Raw genomic sequence first — 25762 nt, forward strand, 5'->3', positions numbered from 1 at the left:
CGAGCCGCCCGCGCCAAGTGATCAAGAGACGAGACTCGAGATCTTGGCGGACTATGAACAATGGTGCAAAGGAGACTATCTTTGTAAAAATTTCATTCTAAGTGCTTTAGATGATAGCTTGTACAATGTATACTCCGTTGTAACCACATCCAAAGAGATGTTGGAAAGCCTAGAGAAAAAGTACAGTATCGATAATGCTGCAGGTACTGAACATGTTGTAGTATCCAAATTTACGGACTACAAAATGGTCGAGTCTAGACCGGTCATGGAACAAGTTCAAGAGTTCCAAATGATCATCCACTAACTCATGGCTGAAGGGATGATTTGGCCCGACAACTTTATACTCATCCAGAAGCTTCCTCCTAGTTGGAAGGACTTCAAGCACTATCTCAAGCACAATCGAAAGAAGATGAGTCTTGAGAATCAACTTGGTTGTAAAATCAAAGCGATTCGAAGTGATAGAGGAGGCGAGTATGTAGCCCCGTTTGAGGAGTTATGCAACGCAAGTGGTATAATTCATCAAACAACAACTCTATATTCACCACAATCTAATGGTGTAGCAGAACGCAAAATTCGAACTCTAAAAGAGATGATGAATGCGTTGCTATTGAGTTTAGTATTACCACATAACATGTGGGGAGACTATCTTAACAACCAACTATATCCTAAACAAAATCCCACTCAAAGGAAAAGACATCACTCCTTATGAGTTATCAAAAGGAAGGAAACCATCCTACAAATACCTAAAAGTGTAGGGGTGTTTGGCGAAGGTGATGGTTCTCCCGCCCAAAGAAGTCACAATTGGACCTAAAATGGTTGATTGTATCTTCATTGGATATGCACTTAACAGTGGTGCATACAAATTTGTTGTTCACAAGGCTGAAATATCGACTATTACAGTAGTAACAACAATCGAGTCAAGGAATGTTGTATTTCTCGAAAATACATTTCCTTGCAAGGACAAAGAAGAAGTCACAATCAGTTCTGAGACAAGAATTGAAGATGAAGTCACTAGTTCTAAAACATTGGATGAAGCCACTAGTTCTACATCAGTGGATGAAGAGCCTAAATCGCGCAAGCTAGTGAGGCCTGATCCAAGTGATGCAGTACTAAGACGTGGTAATAGGTCAGAACACCAAAAACATTTGATCATGACTACATTGCTTTTATGTTGGATGAAGAGCCAACGTCAATAAAAGTAGCCTTTGATGGCCCAGACATGTTACATTGGAGAGAAGCTGTTCAAAGAGAAATTGACTCAATTTTGCTAAACCACACTTGGGTGTTGGTTGATTTGCCCGGAGGTGCGAAACCTTTAAGGTGTAAATGGGTGCTTAAAAGAAAATTTAAGGCCGATGGAACAGTGGATAAATTTAAATCCCGTTTGGTGGTAAAAGGTTTAAAACAAAAGGAAGGACATGACTTCTTCGATACCTATTCACCTAACGAGGATTACATCTATCCGAGTGCTTCTCGCGATTGCTGCATTGAACAATCTGGAGATTCATCAAATGGATGTAAAGACTGTGTTTCTAAATGTTGAACTAGAGGAAGAAATCTATATGAAACAACCCAAAGGATTTGTACTACCCGGACAAGAGAAAAATGTATGCAAACTAGTTAAGTCCCTCTATGGATTGAAACAAGCGCCGTTGCAATGACACTTGAAGTTTGATAATGTGATGTTATCAAATGTGTGACAAATGTGTCTATATTAAGAGCACCGATAACGGGTACATTATAGTGTGTCTTTACGTTGATGACATGTTAATCATGGGTAGTAACACTCAAGTGATTAACGAGACAAAGACCATGTTAAAGAGAAACTTTGACATGAAAGACATGGGTCTAGTCGATGTAATTCTTGGAATGAAAATTCTAAGAACATCCGATGGAATCATCTTAACCCAATCTCATTATGTTGAGAAGATATTGAAGAAATTCAATGCCTATTATGGCGCACCGGTTAAGACTCTAATTGAACTCGATGTTCACTTGAGCAAAATGAGGGCGAACCCGGTGCACAATGCACGGGTCATTGGGAGCATTATGTGTTAGGTTTGGTATACTGAAAAGCATGTTTCGAGCAAGTTTCACTCGAATAGAATCGTGCTTGTATATGTAAAACTCTATAATCCACTTTTAACCCGATTCAGTATTATTCGAGCAGTTTCGCACAAATAGAATCAGTATATTAATACATTGTGTTTGCTTGTGCATTTATAAGATGTTTTATAAATATTTAAATGTATAAGAAGCAAACAAAGTCTAAGTCTTTTGCTTAGTAGACTGGTTGTGGGCGTCGTCCACTTTAAGGTAACACAGTCGGTTCTATGCAATGCTTTGCAAAAGAAAAAGAAGAATTTCACAACCCAGATAGGCTTAGACTACCTATCGTGAAAGGTTGCAATGTCAGTCCGATTATTTCTAAGCCTTACTGAAATAAGATGACGTTGGTGTGGTATAGCACTGAATGGATCTAACAGCAAGACGTGTCTTTATGCTATCTACTGAAAGACTAGGTCTTGATAAATAACTATTTCTTAATCTACATACGTTAGCATTGAGCATACGGTATTGATTATGCACTACTTTGACTTATCAAATGGTGCGGGTTTTTCGTAACCTAATAATCCTGATATATTGGGTAGTGGTGATTAATATCTAGCGGTGCTAGGATTGCTATTATGTTGAATCGTGCGCGAGGTGAGTCTCGTTTGATAATGTCCTCAAGAGGAGCTCGAACAAGGTTTTATTATTCGGGAAACTGGCCAGTTGGAGTTTTATTACTCTATGAATAATAAATAAGTGTTTCTTGCTGAGTCCACTCTTGGAATTAATAAGATGTTAATTAATTAAGTCCATAGCAGACTTCAATTAATTAATGGACATTTATATCTTAAGCGCGGGAAATAAATAATATAAATAACGGAAACTCGGATTACTTGTAATTTCAGATTTGGATGGGGAGTGCAATATTACTTCTGTAGTGGCTGCTCGTAATATTCCAATTAAAAGATTATATTAAATTGGGGTTCAATTTAATTAGTAAAAAGCTAATTGGATGAGCCCATATCCAAAACCTTCCATAGATCCCTGACTAGGCCCAATATGAACTTAATATAAATAGGAGAATAAAAGAGAGACAAAATTACAATTAATATTAGATGAAATTTTCGTCCCCCTCTCTAATTAGTAGAGGACCTCGAAAATTCTTCAGCTCTCTTCCGTGAGGAATTTCTGTCTTCTTTTTATTCGAGTCATAGTATTTTGATAAGATCTGCCCACCCTGATATCGAGATACAGTTCGGGAACCAGTCAGAAGATCCGTGGTCTAGTATTGAAGATCATCACGTGGAGAAGGCGCGAGCAAATCTTCGATTCTTTGGAGAATCAAATCGGTAACTCTAAACTGTAGAAATCATGTTTAGGATTTATATTATTCTAAGCATGAATTATTTGCGTTCTAGCATGCAATTATCTGTTTAACATGTGAATTGATTAATCGCATAATCGGTCAAATAGATCCGTATCTGATTTATTTGTTTTGTACAAGTCTTCCGCTGTGCAAGGGGCACCAAACCCCATTATTATGTACTTGACTAATTGCACTCGGCCGGACATTGCTTGTGCCGTGAACAAGTTGAGTCGTTACACGAGTAATCCAAGCAAAGAGCATTGGAGAGCTCTTGTATGGGTTTTGAAATATCTAAAGCATACTCAAAATCATGGGCTACATTTTTCGAGACTCACATGTATAGCCTGTTCAACCATGGAATCAGAATTCATAGCTTTAGATAAAGCAGGGGAAGAAGCCGAATGGCTTAAGAATTTCCTTGAAGATATTCCAGGTTGATCTAATCCAGTGCCACCAGTGTTGATTCACTGTGATAGTCAAGCCGCTATCGGGAGGGCGAACAATGGCTTCTATAACAGTAAGTCTCGACATATTCGTCGAAGATATAATACCGTGAGACATTTGATCACAACAGACGTGATTACAATTGACTATGTGTCAATAGATAATCTAGCGGATCCGCTAACCAAAGGGTTAAACCGTGATCAAACGAATAAGTTGCTAGAGGGAATGAGTTTGAAATCCCACAAACTAAAGAATTGCCATAGTGGTAACCCAATGATAATGACTTGAGATCCCAAGAACTTAGTTCAATGGGAAAACTAAGCTATGAGAGTTCGTGTGAAACACTCATCTACATCTATTCCCCAGAGAGCAATAGAATGTTTGAAAACTTTCCTTGTGGTGAGGATAAGTCTATGACTTTTAATGATTCCTAAGGATCTCAAGGAGATTGAGTTCTCAAAGAGACCGAGTAGGGCAAGATACTCGAGTAGGAATCACCTATGTAAGTGTGAAGTGTGGCCGCTTCAAATTACACATTTATGAATCCAAAGTGGCGTCCAAGGCCACAGAGGACACAAAACGTAAGAACATATGAGGTTGAGGTGTTTAAGTGTTAACACTATTGTCTCGGTGCACGCCGTGGAGGGATAGTTCAAAGCAGGGACGGATGTACATGCATCCTACAAGGAGCAAATGCCCCACCTCAAAAAAATTCATTAGGGCTATATTGATCATTATTTTTTAAATATTTTTGAAATACCATTATAAATGCCCCTTCTAAAATCCTTAAAATGTCTTTGTATGGAATTTTGCCCCACCTATACAGAATTTCTGGATCCGTCCCTGGTTCAAAGCATCGCGCTACTATGCCGCCTGTGTATCCGATGGCGTTGACTATGGAAGGTTCAAAGCTAAAAGCTACATATCCTTATGCTTATATACCTCTTGAGGGTTGAGTTTGTGTCTGCATGCATATGCATTTGGCTATTTTCACTCATGTGGGGGATTGTTGGAATCTATGCCCGGTCAAAGGACTTTGACCAAGTATAATTTCAACGAGACATTTAATTTTGTGAAATTAAATGATATAGCATCGATCTACGTTCGGAGTAGATGACCGTGGTATATTCATTTTCTCAAATCCGGGAATCCCGGTGAGTGAGAAATAATGGACTAAAGTTGTGCAAAATTGCAAACTAATTAAATGAGCTAAGAGAGAAGCCAAGGGATTAATTAAGAGAGTTAATGATACGCTCGGATTTTGCACTGTTTTAAGAGCATTATTTGGTTTGTTTTTTATGTCAAAGTCACTCTACACGTCCATTATTTGCATATTTTGTCCATTTTGGTGTTTTGACGTGTTTTGTGAGAAATGTGCATAATTGAGCCGAAAAAGGGAGCCAAAACGCAAAGTCTGGAAATTTGGAGTCAGACGGCGACCGCCGGCGCCTGGCGGGCGAGCAGTGCAGCGGTCCGCCTCGGAAAATTACACTTGGAAGAGAAGTCTCGCCCGGCGACCGCCGGAAGTCATGCGGCGGTCTGCCGTCAGACTCTCTGAACTCCAACGCGGCGACCGCCGGCCCACCGGAGAAAGGCGGCGACTCCGAGATGCCCTAGATTTGCTCCAAGATTTACCATATTTTGAGGATCTTTTCCTTCTACAACAAGGAATAGCTTTTCCCTATAAATAAGACCTCAAGCTTCATCAAATTAGAGAGCTTCTACTTGCAAAATAATTCACAGTGATCAAAAGCTAGAGTATTTAAATTGTGCAAGGAGTTGGAGAAGGATTTCAAGAACATCAAGAACCACAAGGATTCAACCTACGAGTTTTATTTGCTTTAGTTTTATGTTCAAATTGTTTTCCCTTCAATCTATGTGTTTAGCTTATTTCATTATGTGTAACTAAACTCATAGGATTCTAGGGATGTGTTAGTAACGACTTTGGTTATACAATTTTTTTTTCTATTTAATATCCGTTTTGTTTTTACTTTGTTTCTTCCTTAAGTAGTTCTGATGCTGCATGATTGAGTGACACAATCTTGTATGATTTAATATAACTTGCTTCATAACTGTGAGAGAGTTCTAGCGAGTTAGATTCACTTAGTAGACGCTACAGTTAACTTCCCTTAAAACGACAATGTTAATTGAGAGTGAGGACTTTTCAAGGGTCTTAGGAGCTTTATGGAGTTACGTGTTAGGATTTACAACCCTAATTTTGTAATCAACGTTTGCATCGCATGAGCATAAGCTAGGTGACTCGTCCTATCAAAGTAATAACTGTGCTAGGGTATTGTAGTTTGGAATTTGTATAACCATAACTGTGAACGCACATCCCTGGGATTCCCTTATCTCTATCGATGTGTTTTACTCGCATCTAGTTGTTATTTATTTTCAAATATTTTCAGTTTTCAAAAGTTTTCAAAACCTTCTGTTCTTCCAGATAGTAATTGAGTTCTAGTAGAGGATATGCACTTTGTGTTTGCCTTCCCCGTCTTCGATATCCCGGTACTGACCTTTAGCTATACTATATATACTTTGTATACTTGCAGGTTTATTTAGTGCTAATAAAAAGTGTATCAGTTAATTATCCCACATTGGTAATGACAAGCTTAGTAAACAAGTATTTAATAAGAAGGATTATTACATGTAATAATTTTAGTGGACTAAGATGGGTGAAAGACCCACACGCGCGCGTGCCACGAGCCTCGAGCCTCGAGCCCGAGCCCAAGCCCATGCTCGTGCTCGTGCTCGTGCCCTTGGATTTGGACTTGGATCTTGGCAATTGGTCTTTAGGTGGTCTTTGGACTGTTCTTTGGGCCTGGTTGTGGGCTTGGTGCTTGGGTTCGACCCAAGGCTAGCGGGTCTAGTTCTTTTTAGACCACCACCATTTCCACGTCAGCAAGCCAAGCGGGATGACACCTTGTCAGGATGACACGGTAAAGCCAACGTGGCTGACACGTGATAGTCCACGTCATGAATGAACCTAGACATGTCTAGATTCAACCTCTCCAAGGGCTTGTAACGCCCGACCGTTACAACCTCACCATGATGACAGCCATCAAGGCTATGTTGACCCTTGCAGTGGACTGAGCCTATAAATAGGCTAGCCACTCCATGCATTCTACACACTAGAATTCACAAGCATTTCACCAAAGCATAAGCTCTCTCTCTCTCTTTTGCTTAGTTTTTCTGTCGAAGTTCTTCCCTCACCTCCATCCAGTTCGCTGGAGCTCTGCTGATAGCGGTGCTGCTTCACCAGAGACGTAGCCGTTTTATATTTGGGGACGAAACGCCAATCCGAAGAGCACTATCGGGGCGTATCTCGTCTTGCGGAAAGAGGCCTCCTCGACTCGGCTAATTTTGTTCACGGTTTATTGTTTTGTTTCCGTTGTAATTTTGTTTCAGTTCTTTACATTCTGTATTCCTTCTTTGGGTTGTATTACGTCCGGTTATCTCTTGTAATACAGAAAACCAACATTTCTCTTTTATCAAACAACAACAAAAAAATCTTCTCTCTATATATCTTGACATAAAACCCGTATTTCTTATCTTGTTTTACATATCTTCTCATATCACATCTTTCTTATCAATCATATAATAATGTGGATTACACTATCCACTAACACTACTTCAATTACATTTTTCTCCTTTCTCTTACTCTACTAATTTTATCTTAATTCTCGTATTATATCATATAACCATATTTTTATTCTGTAATAGTATATATGTAATTAGAAAATTTTCACCACGACTTTATGTTCAGTCTAACGCATCTATCCTAACTAAAATATTTAATTCATTGCATCTAGAACTACTGAAACAGCGAGAATTTATATATTAAACATTAAACATTACATATTGATATTGGTTTAGTCTGGAAGTTCTAGTTGAAAATTTGAAACACAACGAATCTTCATGGCCGACGTAATTACATTTTTGAATTAGCCACCCATTTTTCCTAATACCACAGCGTATATGTTTGACCTAGTTCAAATAATACATAGAAACATCGATCCTAAGAAAAACAGTAATAGTAATAGGTATCGGAAATTAAAAACTGTAACAACGGCAATGTAATAATTTATGATTGCTCGATGTGACAACTTTTCTGAACAAGATTTCCATAAACCTAATATTAATACTCCAAACGTTTTTTTCAAAGTAATATGTAATTTGTTAATTTCACTGTAATTTATGTAGTAACGTTTTGCATTAAATAAATAAATTTTCAACCATATCATGCACTGATCAGATCTATTGTGAATGTTTCTTCTTGATTGATAAATGTAGTCCCTAGATTCAAATTCCAGAGGCAACAACTTTTTTTTTCCTATTTTTGTACAATTATTTCAATGACGAATTCAATAAATATCATACATTTCTCACCGTACATTAATACAGATGCTTTTATTTTCAGAGAGCGAAAAGGACAATTGATTTTTCTTAACGTAGAGATATTTTTTACTTTATGCATACTCTACTGAGAAAGAATATTTCTTCCAATTCGTGAATATTAACTTATACTCCCTCTGTCCAATTAGAAATAAAACGTTTTCGTTTTTAGTTTGTCCCATTAAAAATGAAACGTTTCTAAATATGGAAACAATCCTCTCTCTATTTTTCCTTTTCTCTTATTTTACTCTCTTTTTATTAATTCACAAAACAATACTACATAAAATTCCGTGCTGAAAAGCAAATATTGCATATTTAATGGGACGGAGGAAGTACTATATAGGCAATCATCAATGATTATGATGGAACATAGTCACATATAATAATTGATTTACATATTATGATCATGGAAAATGGTTATGTAGATATGAAATACTACCGCACTATTTAAAAATATAATTTTAATACTACTATTCATTACGGAAATGTGATAATTAACTATATCCTTTAGATATTTATAAAATAAGTATGACTAGTTTTCCATCTACAAACATTCATGATTATGACTGTATAAATTAGTCTATTTCAAAGAAGTGTAGACTAAAGACGCAATTACATGAAAACCATATATCCTAAGCCTCGTGCCAAGACTATTTCCCCCAAATCGAAAATCCCATCCAAAATAGTTCTAATATTTATGGCCTTTATTTTTAAACAGACACTAATTAAATTCAGTGGAAACATAATAAATGAACAGTTCAAAGTCTCTACAGTCAATGCACTAAGATACGAAATAGTATGATTTTACATTATACCTAATTTCTATCTGATACAAATCAGTTTCATGTATCCAAGTTTTCTACGTCAAACGTCAAGGTGACACATTGTTTCTCAATTTGTCTTTTCATACAGCACTATATCATACGTATCTAATTTCTAGACGTGATAATGCTAATGCGCGTAGATGCAAATATGCATTATTGTAGATAAATATAAGCTTGTTCTAAGTTGATTCATTTAAACTTGTACAGGTTTTTACGTATTATTGTACATAAAAAAAAAAAATCATCAGCCCCCATGTAATAAATTTCAACTATATTACTTTATCAATTGTTATATACTATGACGAATTTGTTTTGGTAGGTAGTACTCCCTCCGTCCCAGTTTTATAGTCACATTTTGCCATAAAAGTCCGTCTCACATTTAGAGTCACATTTAGAATTTTTCATATTTGGACATAAAATTTTACCCCATTATTCACAAAAATCACACCTAAACGCCATTATCTACATTAAAATAAACCAAAACAAAAATAAAAAAACCAAAAAGTCAAAAGGGACCCACCTTCAACCATCTCACTTCATTTATTACACACTCCACCATCTCACTTCATTTATTAGACACTCCACCTCTCACTTCATTAATTACACATTCCGCCAATTCTTTAAAACCCGTGTCATAACTAAATGTGACTATAAATGTGGGACGGAGGGAGTATTTTTTTATGTTTTGTGCACTTGAGTTCATCCCAGTGATTTGGTCGTTTCCGAATTTTATTTGGATTGTGTTAAGATTGGAAATGAGTTGTTTTTGACAGATTTTTGGTCTGAATAGCCCGATGAAAATTAGCTCAAAGCTCAGTAGATTAGGGTTAAAGTTGAAATTTTTTAACCAGATAATCTTCACCCACATAGTCCGAAAATTCGAGTGGATTAGCCCGAACTTGAACGGATGAACCCGATCGACATCCCTGCTAAAAGAATACGAAAATTGTTTGTACATGGTCAAATAAGTAAGCAACATGTTATCAAACTTTTCTTCTTTTATGAGCTCACCTCCATCCTTACGTTCATTAAATCAAATAAAAATAATCTATATTTGAACTAGTCTTAAATGCAATTTTATTTTGACATTTTGCTCCTTGTAAAAAATTATTAATAGCAATCAAATCCGAACAAATTTGCACCCTTTTTACGGTAACAAACCTTTTCCTTAATAAAGTAACAAACATGCAAACAAAATACTTATACACAAGAATGTTGAAAAGAATAAGTCATACTCAACATCATTCCATCAAACAAATTATATTCCCTATTACTTAATAGTATAATCAAACCTCTGTCTCTTCTATTTGCAAGCAACTCTAATAAATCCCGTGGATCTAGCTTGTCTATACTTTCTAGTCATTCTATGTTGAAAATTGAAACAAAACATTAGTTTTATGATTAGTTTATGCACACGCCATTGCGAGCAATAATCTAAAATACACTACGGCCTGCAAAAGACTATCCCAAAGTCTCGTACCGAATTAATATCAGCATTGTCTCCTACATCATCGACGTATAACAAGTCCGGTCAACGTGAAGAGGACCGATTCCAGACTCCATACCCGGTCCACGAGCAGCAGATATGTTCAAAGATCAAAAGAAGCACAACTCATTGCCTAAAATGACTCATTCCAAGATAGAACATTTATTATGGAGACTTAATCAATAACATGGATAATAAAAGCATTCTGAATAATGAAATTGCACATAGTTGATCATATACAATGGATTGATGATAATCAACAAACGTAGGAAATATATTGGGATGTATGCAAAATATAGTCTCATTTCTAAAAAAATTAAAAGTTTGTTTTTTCATACTTTATCTATTCGTGTCGTCCACAAATGAGATTATATTTTGTGGAGGGAGGGAGTAGGAATCAAATTCCACATTCACATTATGGAATGAGTTCATGCAATTTCCCCACATATACAGCTTTCTTAGTGAATGGCTCGTTAAATCCAAACTGAAGACAAGATTAATTTAGTAACTTGAATAGAACATTCCATGGTGACCTATGTTTATGTGAGACCTGAAATCCCTGTATAAATGTCTCTTATAACTATCATACCCTTATCTCACTCATCCATCTCTTTAATTATAAAAATCAAGTCTATCCATTGTGAGCATTTCACATTTGATAGGCAATCCATTAAAATTGTTTGGATAAAAACAGTCAATTATTGGCAGTTTTTTTTGACAGTTTCTTTTGAACAGATACAGATTGTAGATGATGCAGCTTCTTTTAACATTCTTAACACTAAAAATGGAGCGAATCAGTTTCTTTTTTAGTTTCTTTATTGTGATTTTGCAAATCAGTTTTGGACTTTGTTTCTACAAAAGCCCACTTCTTTTTATGCGATTCTTGGACTTTGTGTTAGCTTTGGGCTATTTGGAATTTGGACTCTGTTTTAGCTTTGTTTCTGCAAATCACTTTATTTTATATAGCTTTAGACTTGTTGCATGCCAAATCATGTTCTGCACTAGATTGTTGGTTATGGAATTTATTTGATGAATGTTAATTTGATAAACATTTATATTTGAATCTTTGGTATTTGTAACTTTAAACTTGTAGGATGCCTCAAGGTGAAAGAACACCGTCCTCGTCTCCAAAGGCAATGCTAGAATTTTTTATTGGGACTCAAACTATTGTTGATATTTCCGAGGTATTTCTCAAACCAAAATTAACACGCTATTCTAAACATATGTTAGTGGAATCTACAACACAAGTTACCATCAGTTTCATCAGTTGTACATGGCTTACTCCTTCTGTAAATATGAAATGATTGTTTTTCATCACTTAATTTTATGTAGGAATCCTTCCGCCCCACTTTAGCAATCTCATTGACTTTTCTGCACTCGCTTTATAAAAATAATACTCCCTCCATCCGCAAATAGGAGTCTCATTTTATTTCGGCACAGGTTTTAAGAAATGTTAAGAAAAGTGGGTGGAGGAAAGTTAGTGGAATATTGAGTCCATTTGTATAAATTAGTTTTAAATTATATATGAGTGGAATGAATTGGTGGAATATGGAGTCTTTTTACCATTTATAGTATTAATGAACCGGGACTCCTATTCGCGGACAGACTAAAATGAAAAAACGGGACTCCTATTCGCGGACGGAGGGAGTAATAAATAGTTAAAGTGGAGAAATGGTAAAGTAAGAGATCAAGAGTAATGTAGAAAAGACTATTTATTATCATTTTTATAAAACGAATGTAGAAAAGTCAATGAGACTGCTAAAGTGAGACAGAGGGAGTATTGTTTTGTGAGTTAATTAAGACAAATTAATAAAGTAAGAGAGAAAGAATAAGTGGAGATTATGGTTTTTCCGTTATAGGAAACATTTCATTTTTAATTTGACAAAATATTTCATTTTTATTGGGATAGAGGGAGTTTATTTTGATGAATGGTCAACTCCCAGATAATTTTGCACATACATTGATATATTATACATACACATATTCTATGTTGTGATCTTGTGGAACCATAGAATTTGTTGCATCTTTCCGATTGTGGGGTTGAATTAACTAAGCCTTCTCATTTCCAAGGCATGAAAATTAAGGATTAGTTTTTGTCACAGTTTAAAGAAGAACTATCAAGATTTGCTTTTTGATACAGTTAAGATGATACTGGTGAATTATTGTGATTTGATGTGGCAGCGGATCATCTCGATGTCATTTTCAGATCTTCATAAAATGGGTGCAAGTCAGCTCCTTAATCACCGACAGATTATTTCAGTAATGTAATATTGAGCCAAACAGCTGCATAAAGATTGGCATCATGAAAAATTGTTTCATCCCACTATATATATGTATATGCATAGGTATGTATATGAGTCTTAACCTTCCCCACACCTCAAGGGACAGGTATGCTTTCTTTTTCTAATTTCTGAAATCAATTATATGCACACTGTTACCTCCGAAAACGACTTCACTTATCCTCCATATATTTTCAGTAATAAGGCCCATCGATTATAGTCCTCATTTCTAATCATATATCCTCCATAAATTTGCAGTAATAAAGCCATCGATTATAGTCCTCATTCTAATCATATGTATCTATGATCTTATTATAAGGGTTATACTTTAGCTCTCCGATCCACATAAATTTTACTACATGTTTTTGGTAATTAGACTTGACTAGATTTCATAGAATGTGACCTGGTTTTAGTATCATTTTATTTATATTTAAACACTTGGTTGTTTGATCATTTTATGTCCTTATCATTTCATTGAATTTTCATACCGTTCCATAGTAGTTGAGTCATTTTGTCATTTTAGTACGTTTCATAGTAGTTGAGTCATTTTCCTTTTGTAGTAAAAGTCAACACATTTTTTCTAACTTACTTTACTCTCTTACTTTATTCTCTCTTAATCTCTCTACTTTTTTTCATTTATTTCCTATTAATCTTCTTTTACTTAACTCACTTAACACAATTTTTCTTAAATCGCGTGCCGAAAAGAAACGCTCCCACCACCACGGAACGGAGGAAGTAGTAGAGAGTATTTAAAACAGGTCAAAAATACAAAGTACAAAAGTTAGGTTCTAAATTGCAAGCATAATGTTGTCAGCGGTTCGCCAAATTCGCATACTGCCAACGGCCATCCCAAAGGTCCGCCAAATACTCCGACAGTGTAGAACTGAAACAACAGGGCCGCCGGAATTGCTCCAAAGGAACAGAACCCACTCAGTAGGCTACTGTAATGCATTTAATTTTCTTCTAATGCATTTAGTTATTTAATCATGAAACTAGAATGAACTCCCTCTGTCCCAATAAATATGCACATGATTTTATGTAGCGTTGTTTTATGAGAGAGATCAAAGTAAGAAAAAGGAAAAAGTAGTGATGGTATTATTTCCATTTCAGAAAACTTTTTATTTTTAATATGACAATCCAAAAAGGAAAACGTTTCATTTTTAACAGGACAAAAGGAATAATTCATTTTTTGTATACAACAAAGTGTTTTGATGAAAAAATATACTCATATATTGTGATTAAGAAAATCTATTTAAAAAGATAATTATATCACACATATGAATTGAAAATCCTAGGTATACCATTACCCCTTCCGCCGTCGAGTCGGTCGCAATGTTTTACAAAGATGGATTATTTGGTTTTAGCATTCGAAATTTCCGTGTTTAAATCGTGCGGTTTCCTGTATTTTGTTGATTTAATAAATGAGGACCTAAGTCGACGGATGTATAATCTACATAAAGGTAGGGTATTTGGTGCAAAATTAATAGTGATTTGTAGATGCATGGTTGAATTGTGACCCTAGTTGTGTGATGGGGACACTTGAATATAAAATATGTTTAATAGTCACTTCAGTTAAGTTAGTGGCTTCTTACGCTGGTTAGAATGTATGCTTGGGGCAATCCATTCAAAGATAAGTAATTAATTGCGAATATTTACTGTTATTTGTTGGAGTTTATGCATGAATAAAGGAAACATTAGCTAGTGACAATTTCTCACTTCATTCACTCCCTAGAGTTCCCACTTCAAATTTGTTCACCAAATTCTTTCGCATTCCACATATATCATATATGCATTTTGCGGTAACAATCTTCAAGACTGATTCCAACCGTTTTTACCGGATGACTCGCAATGTAGCAGCGGTGACATGATTCTTTGACTGCTAGCGACCCCTCCACTTAAGGCGCGCCTCCGAACTTCCGAGCTTATGCAACACGTCGTGGGCCGACTTGCGAGAGGGACCAATTAATATGACCGAGACCGGCATGATCTACGTACCCATGCTTATCATTTCTATTGAATTATGCATTATTTTCATTTCTGCTTTTATATTAATGTATTTTTTAAATTTTTATACTTATGTTTTGTTATTTTTAATTGAATTATGATTTTTGTTTTATTCGTAATTTGTAAGGAAAAATAAATATGAATATTGTAAGTGCTTTTCTATGTGTATATATGTTTGTGGATAGTGCAGAAACACATGCATGTGAATAATGTTGTAAATGCTTAATATTTAAATACTAGTACTCCATTTTTCTGGTTTCCACGTTGCTAAACGTCTTGCGCCCTTTTATATATACTCTCTCCGTCCCAAGGTAGTTGAGACATTTCTTTTGGACACGAGATTTAAGAAATTGATGTGTTAAAGGATTAGAGTAATGAGAGTAAAGTAAAAGAGTGAATAACGTAAGATAGAATAAAATGTGAGAGAGGATAAAGTTTTTGCCATAAAAAGAAATGACTCAACCTGCTTGTAACAATCCAAAAAGAATACGACTCAACTACCTTTGTTGGGATGGATGGAGGGAGCATGTAACTTGGCCTTGGCATTTGATGATGGTGAATTGTACTTTGTATTCTATTCTTGACCTAATTGTTAAAAGTCAGATGCTTTATTTCCTTTTCAAATGTGCAGTGGAATGTTGAATTTATTAGCTCTCAATTAGATACTTGAAAGTTTGGAGTTCTCGTGAATTGGAAAATGGTAAGGGCATCTGGGCATGCCAAATGAATCCACTAATATATGGATAAATATTTCAAATCGAATTTAAATTTGATGAATGGATTGGCTAAGCCTAGATGTATACATATATAAATATGGCTATATAGATATGGAAGTGGATGTGAGTGGAATAAAAATCAAATCAAGGGATCGATCACAACCACAAAAGTTAGTCCTTATATGCTCATCATCATTTCAAGACTTTATAGCATTGGATTCGTGGCTTAGAACTAATTAGAGATTAATTGGTATGGAAAGTAGTCAATTAAAACTACAAAGATTGCATAAGTACGTAGAATTATATTGGAATAAAACTGACTGCTAATATAGTACTCCTCGTTAATCATTTTCGATTAATACGAGACATGCAATTCAATTTATACAATAAACAGCAAAGAGTTATTAATTGTGACAGCACCAATATGGATAAAATTCCAAGGTTCTAGGTGGCTAAATAAGGAAAGTGGGCAAGATTGTCCATGGCTGCTTGCAACCAATAGTCCTCATCATCTTGGTGAAATGAATTGTTTTGTTGTGAGTCCATCAATATTTCAGCTTCATTGTTCTTGGCAAATCTCCCACGAACTCGAACACGCTTGTCTGCTAGGGTTTTACGACACGCATACTGCACCACCACCATATTTATAATTACCAAAATTCAGTTTATATATAGCAGTGATCAATAAATAATTAAATTCTAATAAATACATAACTAGAGACTAAATCTCAACCAAATATTAATTTGACATTCTCACCTTGATGGTCTTGTTAAAATTTCTCTGGTTTCTCTTCTTCAAGTATCTAACAATTCTGTCCTTCCTTTCTTCAGCTGAATATCTCCCCACCTTCACCTGATCGCTCTCCTCCGCCATTGTCGCATCTTTCCCTTGTATCCCCTAAATTAAAACATAATTTAATTTAGCAAAGTGGTTCCAATGAGAAGTTTGTTAAAATGAGAATTTTTGGAACTGAAAATCACATCAGTTCTATGATATATTAATATCAGTTGGCGACTTGGCGTCACAAAATATATCAGGTCCTGATATATTCAGTGATGCCAACTGATATTAATGTATATGTGAACTGATACGGTTCTCAGTTGCGTATACAGAAATAGAGTTTGGAAATCAAACCCAATTTTCAGCAAGCAAGGGATTGTAAGGTGGCCAGACTGATCCACTACACTCTTCCGATCCGGAATCAAAAACTTGGCTCTGATTGTAATCAGAGACGGAGAAATCACGAAAGCCGGTGTCCATCTGAGGAACGACCATATAATCGGAAGCAAGGCCAAATTGGACGTCGGGAAAAGACGCGACTGAAACCGGGGAATTGACGTCGTAGCTCAGCAACGGAAGCTGCAGCAGCTGCATGTTGGAGTTGAACATGTTTGAGGAGGTTTCTCCGTTGTTAGGGAGAAGACTGGGGTAATCGAAGCAGTGGTAATTGTGAGGGACTGAAGCAGCCATTGAAGAAAGCAAAGAAGAAGAAGAAGAAGAAGATGGGTTAATGAATTTGTGAATGAATTTGATGGTGGTGGGAACTATTTATAGCATCCAACAGAAAAACTAGCTAGCCCCTCGATCTCCACTCTCTGCCTTTCTGTCTACTCTTGATTTAGGTCTTATTATGATGTTAATGCATATTTATATAAACATATGCAGAATCTTCAATTGTGTACGAGGATTTTCTACACTAGTTTGTCTTAACTTGCATTACATTAATTTAATTCAATATTATTAATTGTGTGGGGGCTACTCGCATGTGTATTTTCTATTTTACTTTTGACGGATTTGCATACGAACGGATTCTCTGTTGATAATGTTAGAACTTGCAACTTGTTTAAAGGGAGGCACATTTTCTACTCTCCGATCAATTTATTTCCTAGTGTTGTTATTAATTTTTTTTTGGGTTTCTATATGCTTGGTTTAGTTTGCTAGAATTCAAAGTTTTCAGAGATTTTTTAAGTATGTCTTCATGTTGTTTCCTGTTTGCCTTGTTCTAAGTATGTCTTCATGTTGTTTCCTGTTTGCCTTGTTCATCACAAATGTAATATCCATCGTGTGCTCTATCATGTCCACGCCTAGAATAAATTAGTGATTTACTCTATCCGTCTCCTAAAAATAGAAACTCTTTCATTTTTGGTCCATCTCTTAAAAATAGAAACTTTCTCTTTAAGATTTAATTTCTTTCTGTAATGAGATGGGACTCATTTTTCATTAACACACTTTTCTTTCTATCTCACTCTTACTTTTCCAATTTTGTATTAAAACTCATACTGTTTCAGAAATATCTATTTTTAGGGGACGAGGGAGTACTTAATTTGACAGCTTAAACTAGCTTTTTAATCTATTTTAACCGTATTTAGTGGGTATAAGTACATCATTTTAGGATGAAAGTTAAATTAATTAGTTCAGGTGTTTATATACTCCAAAGGCAGCAGCAGAGCGGAATAGAATAGAGATAGAGCACTTCATGTGCTCACTGTACTTTTACTGTTTAAAGCTGTCTGCTTTGATTTGGTCTATAAAAATAGCCTAAGAATCTATTATTCGGACCAATTACTCACATTTTCCAGCTAGCATAATCATTTTATAATATTCCATAAATTTTTGACAAAATAAACATTACTCCTGCCATATTAAAAAAAATAAAAACATTTGAAACTACATGAGTTTTAATGCATAATTAGTAAAGTAAGTGTGATTAATTGGTAAGGTAAGACAGACGAAAAGAAAAATGAGCAAAGTAAGAGAGGGGAAGAGAAAAAGTTATGGGGTCCATGTCCTGAAATAGAAAGATTCTAAAATTCTATTTTTATGAAATAATCCAAAATAAAAAATAGTTGCTATTTTAGAAAAACAGAGGGAGTAATTGACATAATCATTACATAACAAATTTACTGCAATCAATTTTTTTTTAAATTGCACTTCATCGTCGTCGTTTAAGAAAACGCCTAGTGAACTTCAAAAATGGTCCCTCGACTATGGGTTTATCTTGAAAATAATCCTTGGACTTTATAAATATCACCAGTAGTCCCTGGATTAAGGGTTAATATCAAAAACGGTCCTTTTGCACTGTTTCGAGACGAAAATGCCCTTTTGAGGGGTTTTGGGGGGTTTGGACAAGTTGGTCTTTTTACACTTTTAACTTTTTAAATCTGATATTATTTCAGTTATGTACTAAATCTGATATTATTTCAAAATTATCATTCTTCTTCCCTTTTGTCATCCTTCACTTTGTTTCTTTATTTCAATATTAGATTTAATTTTAAAAAATTAAATTTTAAATTTCAATTTTTAAATATCAATAAATTTTTTTAATTATTAAAATTAATAAATATCAAAAATTAATGGTCATAATCAATATTTGATAGTGTCTAATATTTAATCAACAAGATATGACAACGCCTTAGTTTTAATCAATATTTAATAGCTTTAATCATAAATAGATCATATAACACGATTTATTCTGAAATAAATATGCATCTAATATAAGACTAATATAATTTTCGTTTATTAATTTGAAAACAATCAAAATGACTAGAAAATTTCAACAAAAATACTTATGTACTTCTTCAATCAATTATAACAATCTAACTAAGCCTAAATAGAATAGCTCTTATTTTTTCCATCATGATTAATATTATTTTTCTGTATTTCTACAATTCAGCTGAATATTATATTAAATAACAAAAATTAATAGTTTTAATCAATATTTATAGTGTCCATGAATTAATAGTTTTAGTTAAAAAAAATTATTAATATTTAAAAATTAAAATTTTAAATTAATTTTATAAATTAAATCTAATATTGAAATAAAGAAACAAAGTGAAGGATGACAAAAGGGAAGAAGAATGATAATTTTGAAATAATATTAGATTTAGTACATAACTGAAATAATATCAGATTTAAAATGTTAAAAGTGTAAAAAGACCAAATTTTCCAAATCCCCCAAAACTCCACAAAAGGGCATTTTCGTCTCGTGCAAAAGGTCCGTTTTTGAGATAAATCCATGTCCAGGAACCATTTTCGAAATAAATCCATAGTCCAGGAACCATTTTAGAAGTTCACTCTAATTCAATACTCAGTCTAGACTCTTAGCAACAATATCACTTTGAATTTTTTCTTAACTTAATGAAATATGGGGCATTAAAAATAGATGAACGCATGATGTTTTACTAGTACTAGTATAAGATATCATTACTTATATATGATGGCGTGAATAATAAAAAGCACGTACAATAAGGGGGTAAAACTATAATTAGGTTTTTAAGTACAATAGTTACTAAAAAAAGAATGGTCAAAGCAAGAATTTAGGATCAAAATAAGGATTCTGATCATGTGTGTGTTTATCTGTTGTTGTATTTATATGGAGTACTAATTAGATAATGCCTATCTATCTATATATATTGAGAGATGGAAAAAGGAATATTATGTGGTGGTTTCATGTCAGGGAATACACTAGAGACATTTATACAGTTACTTCTTATACAAGGGTAACTTGTTTTTTGTGGCAATTCTCCACAAAAAGCTAACAAACATCTTAGTATTAGGGAATCAGAATTTTAATAGTACGGTTCTCCCTCTCTTTCTCTCACACACATCATAGAATATATGGTCAAAAGATTTAATAATATGCCTCATCATCTCTTAATGATTATATATTACAAGTATATAACACATCAAAACTGTATCCTTATTTTTACTCTACACAGATCATATTTTCATGATTGGATAATATTTCTTGAGGTACAAATTAAATACTCCATCTGTCCCTCTATAGTAGAGGCGTTTCATTTTCAACAATTGTTTTGAAAAATTGATAATAATAAATAGTTAAAGTAGAGAAAAAATAAACTAAGAGAAAGAATAATGTAGAGAAGACTCTTATTAGTATTATTTCATCTCTTAGTTTACTCTTTCTTCACTTTAACTATTTATCGTCATTTTTTCAAAACGAGTACTCAAAATGAAACGCCTCTACTGCAGAGGGACGGAGGGAGTATAAAAATATGAAAAGAGAATAAGAGATCTCAAATATTTTAGTTAGACATTGCCGATGAAAAATTAATTAGTGAGTTGTCATTATTGAAAAGTGGTACTGGGAGTGATGTGACGCAAACTAGAGAGTAATTAAATCCATATAAAAAATTGCATACTTTAGAAGTGATGGAGATTCGAGAAGTGGGGTAGATGTGTAGAATGAGAAATATGATTCCACGATCTGCAAAGAAAACAAGTAAATCAAGCAGGTGCCAATTTCTCTTTCGCAATTTCTCTTTGAATATATTTGCCGGGACAAGATCATGTTCCTGCATGTTGCCTGTTCATCATCTTAAGCCCACACTAGATTTATAGCCTTGCTAATTAAACATTTCATGTTAGACTATATATGCTTAATTAGCTACTCCTTAATTTCCATGACCAAAACTCAACACTTTTGGATATCATTAGAAAGCTACCATCGAGATATTTCCATCTATACCTTTGGATTATAGTACATCTGATTCTTAGCCCATGAAAATTGGACTATGCTAAATATAAAAAAACATTTATGTTTTGACCAAATCAATAATATAAACACCATAACTTGGGATGCATTTACAAGAAATTTTTAAAAGATAAATTTTCAGAAATACGACTAATTCCATAGTTATATTTTTAGAAAATTATAAATAAATATAAATTGTTAAAATATTTTTGAAATTTTAAAAATTGCATGAGAACGTATAAAATATTTGCATTATTCTCCATGAAAGTATATATGCATATCTGCATTTTAATCATACTAACAAAGTAACAAGTAACATGCATTTTATTAATATCATAGTATTATCACATTCAGAAAGTTTACAACAGAATAAAAAAAATCTCATAGTAACCAATAATTAAAAAATTCACAATAAAAATATTTGTGAACACAAATCCTTTAATCAGCAACTTTTTGTACACGAGTTAATATAATAACATGCACCGCGACTAACGAAAGAATAAACGTGCATGGATTTGTAAAACTTTAATTGTAGAGATATAATTCAGTCAAACACAGGATCCAACATTTATTTTGATGCACATGCATGCTTCATATCTCACACTTCACTTTTTTTCTTTTTCATTTTATTGTCTCTCTCTTTGTGGTAAAAACAAGGAAACTCCAAAATATTGGAGTGTTTGATTGCTTTCTCTGAATAAAAGAATATATTATTTGTAATCATGCTTACAAGGTGGTGGACATTTCAATCTTTCATGTATCACTATCAATTTTTATAGCTCAATTGGGTAGATCGCCTATCTCCATGTTTGTTTAGAGCCTTTTAGATAGGAAAATTCAAAATATATTCCCAAAGAGAATAATTATATAGTGATTCTTTGAGTTGATTGAAATAAATTGATGATATGATATGAAAATCTTGTAGTAGTACTGTGCTTTTGTGCAACTTTGATTGGATTCATATATAATCTGCTGATTTGACTAATATTTAAAGCATAATAAGCTTTAATTTAATTTATTCTTCTTTTAATTAGTGAGTTAGTGTTCCAGTTAACACATTAAAACTTAAAAATTAAAAATTAACATAGACTGTAAAAAAATTGACTAGTTCTTGAAGTCAAGAACCAAGATTGTGTTCAGATATTGTTTAGAAGCACAAAAAAGATGAAAAGATATTATAAAATGAATACAAACTTTTACAAAATCAAAAGAGAAGCAGATACCATTGTAAGAATAATCATCAGAAATCAATCAGCTTTGCAGTTTTTGCTGCCCACTTGAAGCCTCTCCGGCATCTTAACTTTTCATACTTCAGCTGAAACATATTTTTCATCAATCTTTATCAAATCTGTCAGTAATAAATATACATTTTGGATTGTTTGGGAAAGTACATTATGAAAATAATACTGTACTTAATTTTATGAATAAGCCAATCAGAGACAGATGAATAAATTTCCGAATTGGGGCAATTATACATTTTTTTTAGGTGCAAGAAAATGACATCAAATCGCAGCAGACAGACGAGAGCCAAACCAAAAATGCAATTATTTACAACTACATGTGTTCTTGCACATAATAAAGAAACAAGGGTTGCCATGTTTGTTTAATCTGGAACAGCAGTACCTGCTGAAATCGGACAATACATCTCCCACGAGGAGGGGAAAGAATTTGGGCACGGAGCAACAATCACGTCGTTCCCTTCTTAGTGAGCATTGCGGTTTAGCAACCCTTGAAATGATACAAATAGATCCTTATTGTCTGTCCCGAAAATCTCTTCTGCTTTTCTCAGTGTCTCTTCCCGCGACTGCCTTTGCGCATTTAATTCCTTTATATTTGCCAGAAATGCACTGAATTGCTCAAGTGATAACTGACTCCTGCATGATGCAACATAAACCCACCATGACATAAATCAAAGATTTTTAGTCACAACATCATCATTATGATAGCAATCTCAAACTCACCTTGCTTGACGGAAGAACTCTTTACCATCGACTCGAGGAGTACGACCTATTCAAAATGAGATAAAATAGGCATGTTTAGGACTTGATTGGAAGTAGAAATGTAGTCCTTTCAATCTGGTATGAAACAAAACTAGGATCGTTCATGCATTTATATACCTGGCAGTGGGCGTCCCCGAGGAGGAGAGTTGGCTGCTGACGACTGCTGGCTGGAAGGGTACCAAGACGAATAGGATCCTTTTCCGTCATAGTATGCAGAAGGAGAAGTAGTACCAGAGGTTCTCTGAGGAGAGGTAGCAGCTGAGTACCTTCTCGGGGATACACTAGAGGAAATCACCTTCGGAGTTCCAGTAGGAGTAAAACGAGGAGTTATATAGGGTGTGACAGAGAACTTTTGCCCAGCTTGTGTAGAAACTGCAAAAAAGGCAATCCATGAAATCAGAACTTAAAAATCATATGTAAATAATAGCAATCAGGACTCAATAACCAACTTTTAAATACCTTCATCTGTTGTGCTCGCATTGTCGGTTGAACCGCTATAAGAATTATGTTTCATATAGCCATTTGAATCATCTGTACAATAGAGCAATAGTTAACAAAAAAAATCAACATTAGCATATTACAACAGGAAAAACAAAAACATATTACTAACTGTAAAACAAACGCTACAATAAAAGAATACTCAGCAAGGCTAGTAATTAAAAGGCAATTACACAGAATTGATCAACATTACCATTTCTGGCGTAAGCCTTGGGGACTGATTGGTCGTAAGTTCCAATGTCAACAGTTTCTGACTGATGTAAGAACAGTTAAAATTTAGTAATTAGATAGCCATTAAAAACAAGATGTGATACTAGTATTAACTAGGAAAGTATCAATCTCAATATGGAAAATTAAACAAATGCAAGTCAACCATACTGTTGAATTTTCTTCATTCAATGACTGCATGAGTTGCCTCCTAAACGCCTCTTGCTGTCAAAATATCATAAATTAGAATGTTAAAAGGAGTAAATGAAAATCAAGCAGAGAACATAATCATGAAAAAGAAGACACGAGCTATAACACAACAACGTGTGTTTAACGAGCTGTTACATCAGGTGTCAAAAATCGTGGAATTGGACTAGTGACAGATAACCAACCTATTTCAGAAGTAACTACTTTGGTTTCAATTATCTTTTCACCAAACACAATTGCTCAAAGGAAGACCAAAATGTGCTTTAGTCTTAATGTCTGTTTGTTTAACTAAGTGGGAATTTAACGAAAACAACAAGTAAACAGGTATTATTTGCAATTTGCAAATTAAACTTATACCCTAAGAAGATAATAAGAAGCTCAAACTAAACCATCTCAACTCAAAAAAGATTAATTGACACAGTAAATGGTTAGTAATGGAAATGCTTTTCTATATCAAATTACAGGGCCTTGAAAAAAGTGCTAAAATCATCATACAAAAACTTTCTGATCAGCATAGGCAGACATCAAATCCAGGCAAAGAAATAGAAAATGGCAATACTTGTTTGCCTTGGGGCAAGCCAGAGTTATAAACTCGAAAACCAAGACGTCCTAATAATTAACTCAGTGAATCGCATAACAGTTACAAAGGGCGTTTTATTCTTCGGGTGTCTGGCAATCAAATTACTTGGATTATTTTCTCCTTCGGGCATACTACTTTACAGACTAAATGACTAAGATCACGCTGGTAAAGAGTTTTCCCCTAAATTCTAAGGATAAAATAAGATCAATTACAACTGTATTCTGTATACTTGCTTCCATTGTCCAACCAAAAAAATGAGAGAGATTATCAAAATTTATGTTTTGCTCTTTCGATATAGACATGTTAATTACCTTGGCCAAGTCACGACTGAGCTTCTTTGCTGTCACAGCCAATGAATCTCTTTCCTTCAATAGTTTCATCTGCAACACACGCAGTGAGAAAAGCCCTAACTCACCAATTCAAAAACACCAAAAAAAAGCAAACAATATTTAGAAATTAGAATAGAATAAAAAGCATACATTATCTTCGCGCGTAATTTTCAAGCGGAACTCGGCGTCCTGATAGGCGCCGTCGAGTTGCGCGACCTTATCCTCAAGCTGTTGAATAAGGCGGTCCTTCTCTTGAAGCTTTTGGCGGAAGCTACCGGCCTCGTTCTCGAGCTTGGTGACGCGCGACGCAATCGCCATGGACGTGATCTTACGCGCCAGATCCAGCTGATCGTAGGGGTCTGTGGGCATCACCGATAATATCTCGTCGGGAAGATCGAAATCCGGCAGGCCACCGTCCTCTCCGCCGTTCGCCATGTGCCACCACCAGCAAACAACCCTAAATTTCGACTAATTATTGACTGAAAATTAGGGCGGAAGGGGGAGAACGGCGAAGCTGTTTGACGACGTCGGAGAGTCAGAATATTGGGAAAAATTATTAAGAAATATGCAAAATTTGGGATTTAGCAATTAGGAAAATAGGTTTCGTAAGAGAAATGTCAATGCGAATTAGGTGCGTGAATACGTGGAATGCGGTGGGTTTGAAATTTTGGGTTTTCCCTCCTCAAAACGATCATAAATCATATCCTAACATCTATATTGTCATTTTTGTGTATAGAAGAGTACTCTCTCCGTTTCATTTTAATTGAACATTTCTTTTCGATTCATATTCAGTTTGTCCGAATCTAGATATTTCCAATTGTTCACTTTACATGTTTTCAAACATGTTGGCCCTAGATATAAAATATTACCCGCACTATTA

The 25762-nt window shown here is 34.6% G+C and overlaps 2 protein-coding genes across 3 annotated transcripts; both read right to left on the reverse strand.

Annotated features, from left to right (window-relative positions):
- Positions 1-15895: 15895 nt before the first annotated feature.
- Positions 15896-17155, reverse strand: LOC125186534 (uncharacterized). The gene is made up of 3 exons (XM_048082914.2): positions 16702-17155; positions 16324-16464; positions 15896-16193 (listed from the first exon to the last, which is right to left on the reverse strand). The coding sequence occupies exons 1-3, from the start codon at positions 17035-17037 to the stop codon at positions 16011-16013; spliced, it is 660 nt and encodes a 219-aa protein (XP_047938871.1). The 5' UTR covers positions 17038-17155; the 3' UTR covers positions 15896-16010.
- Positions 17156-22126: 4971 nt separating this feature from the next.
- On the reverse strand, positions 22127-25549 carry LOC125187017 (uncharacterized protein At4g15545-like). Of its 2 annotated transcripts, XR_007170550.2 has the most exons (9): positions 25033-25549; positions 24865-24933; positions 23938-23991; positions 23753-23813; positions 23521-23592; positions 23179-23433; positions 23023-23068; positions 22685-22935; positions 22127-22376 (listed from the first exon to the last, which is right to left on the reverse strand). XR_007170550.2 is itself a non-coding variant. In XM_048083523.2 (8 exons), exons 1-8 carry the CDS (start codon positions 25315-25317, stop codon positions 22764-22766), a joined length of 1014 nt encoding a protein of 337 aa, XP_047939480.1. In that variant the 5' UTR covers positions 25318-25548; the 3' UTR covers positions 22478-22763. The 2 variants fall into 2 exon arrangements, 1 of the variants encoding a protein (XP_047939480.1); XM_048083523.2 differs by lacking the exon at positions 22127-22376 and having other exon boundaries at positions 22478-22935; positions 25033-25548.
- Between the last annotated feature and the right edge of the window lie 213 nt (positions 25550-25762).

The sequence above is a fragment of the Salvia hispanica genome, chromosome 5 (assembly GCF_029641045.1).
Source record: "Salvia hispanica isolate PSC_SH4W2 chromosome 5, Shi_PSC_v1, whole genome shotgun sequence".
Classification (NCBI taxonomy): domain Eukaryota; kingdom Viridiplantae; phylum Streptophyta; class Magnoliopsida; order Lamiales; family Lamiaceae; genus Salvia; species Salvia hispanica.

Bases quoted from the DNA above. Each gene is read 5' to 3' on its own strand.
- LOC125186534 (XM_048082914.2), bottom strand. From the start codon at position 17,037: ATGGCTGCTTCAGTCCCTCACAATTACCACTGCTTCGATTACCCCAGT. The intron at 16,465-16,701 runs GTTTGATTTCCA...GTTTTAATTTAG, and splicing joins CCTTGCTTGCTGAAAATTGG to GGGATACAAGGGAAAGATGC. The intron at 16,194-16,323 runs GTGAGAATGTCA...GTGGTGGTGCAG, and splicing joins ATTTTAACAAGACCATCAAG to TATGCGTGTCGTAAAACCCT.
- LOC125187017 (XM_048083523.2), bottom strand. From the start codon at position 25,317: ATGGCGAACGGCGGAGAGGACGGTGGCCTGCCGGATTTCGATCTTCCC. The intron at 24,934-25,032 runs GTATGCTTTTTA...CGTGTGTTGCAG, and splicing joins AAATTACGCGCGAAGATAAT to ATGAAACTATTGAAGGAAAG. The intron at 23,992-24,864 runs GTAATTAACATG...ATATTTTGACAG, and splicing joins TCAGTCGTGACTTGGCCAAG to CAAGAGGCGTTTAGGAGGCA.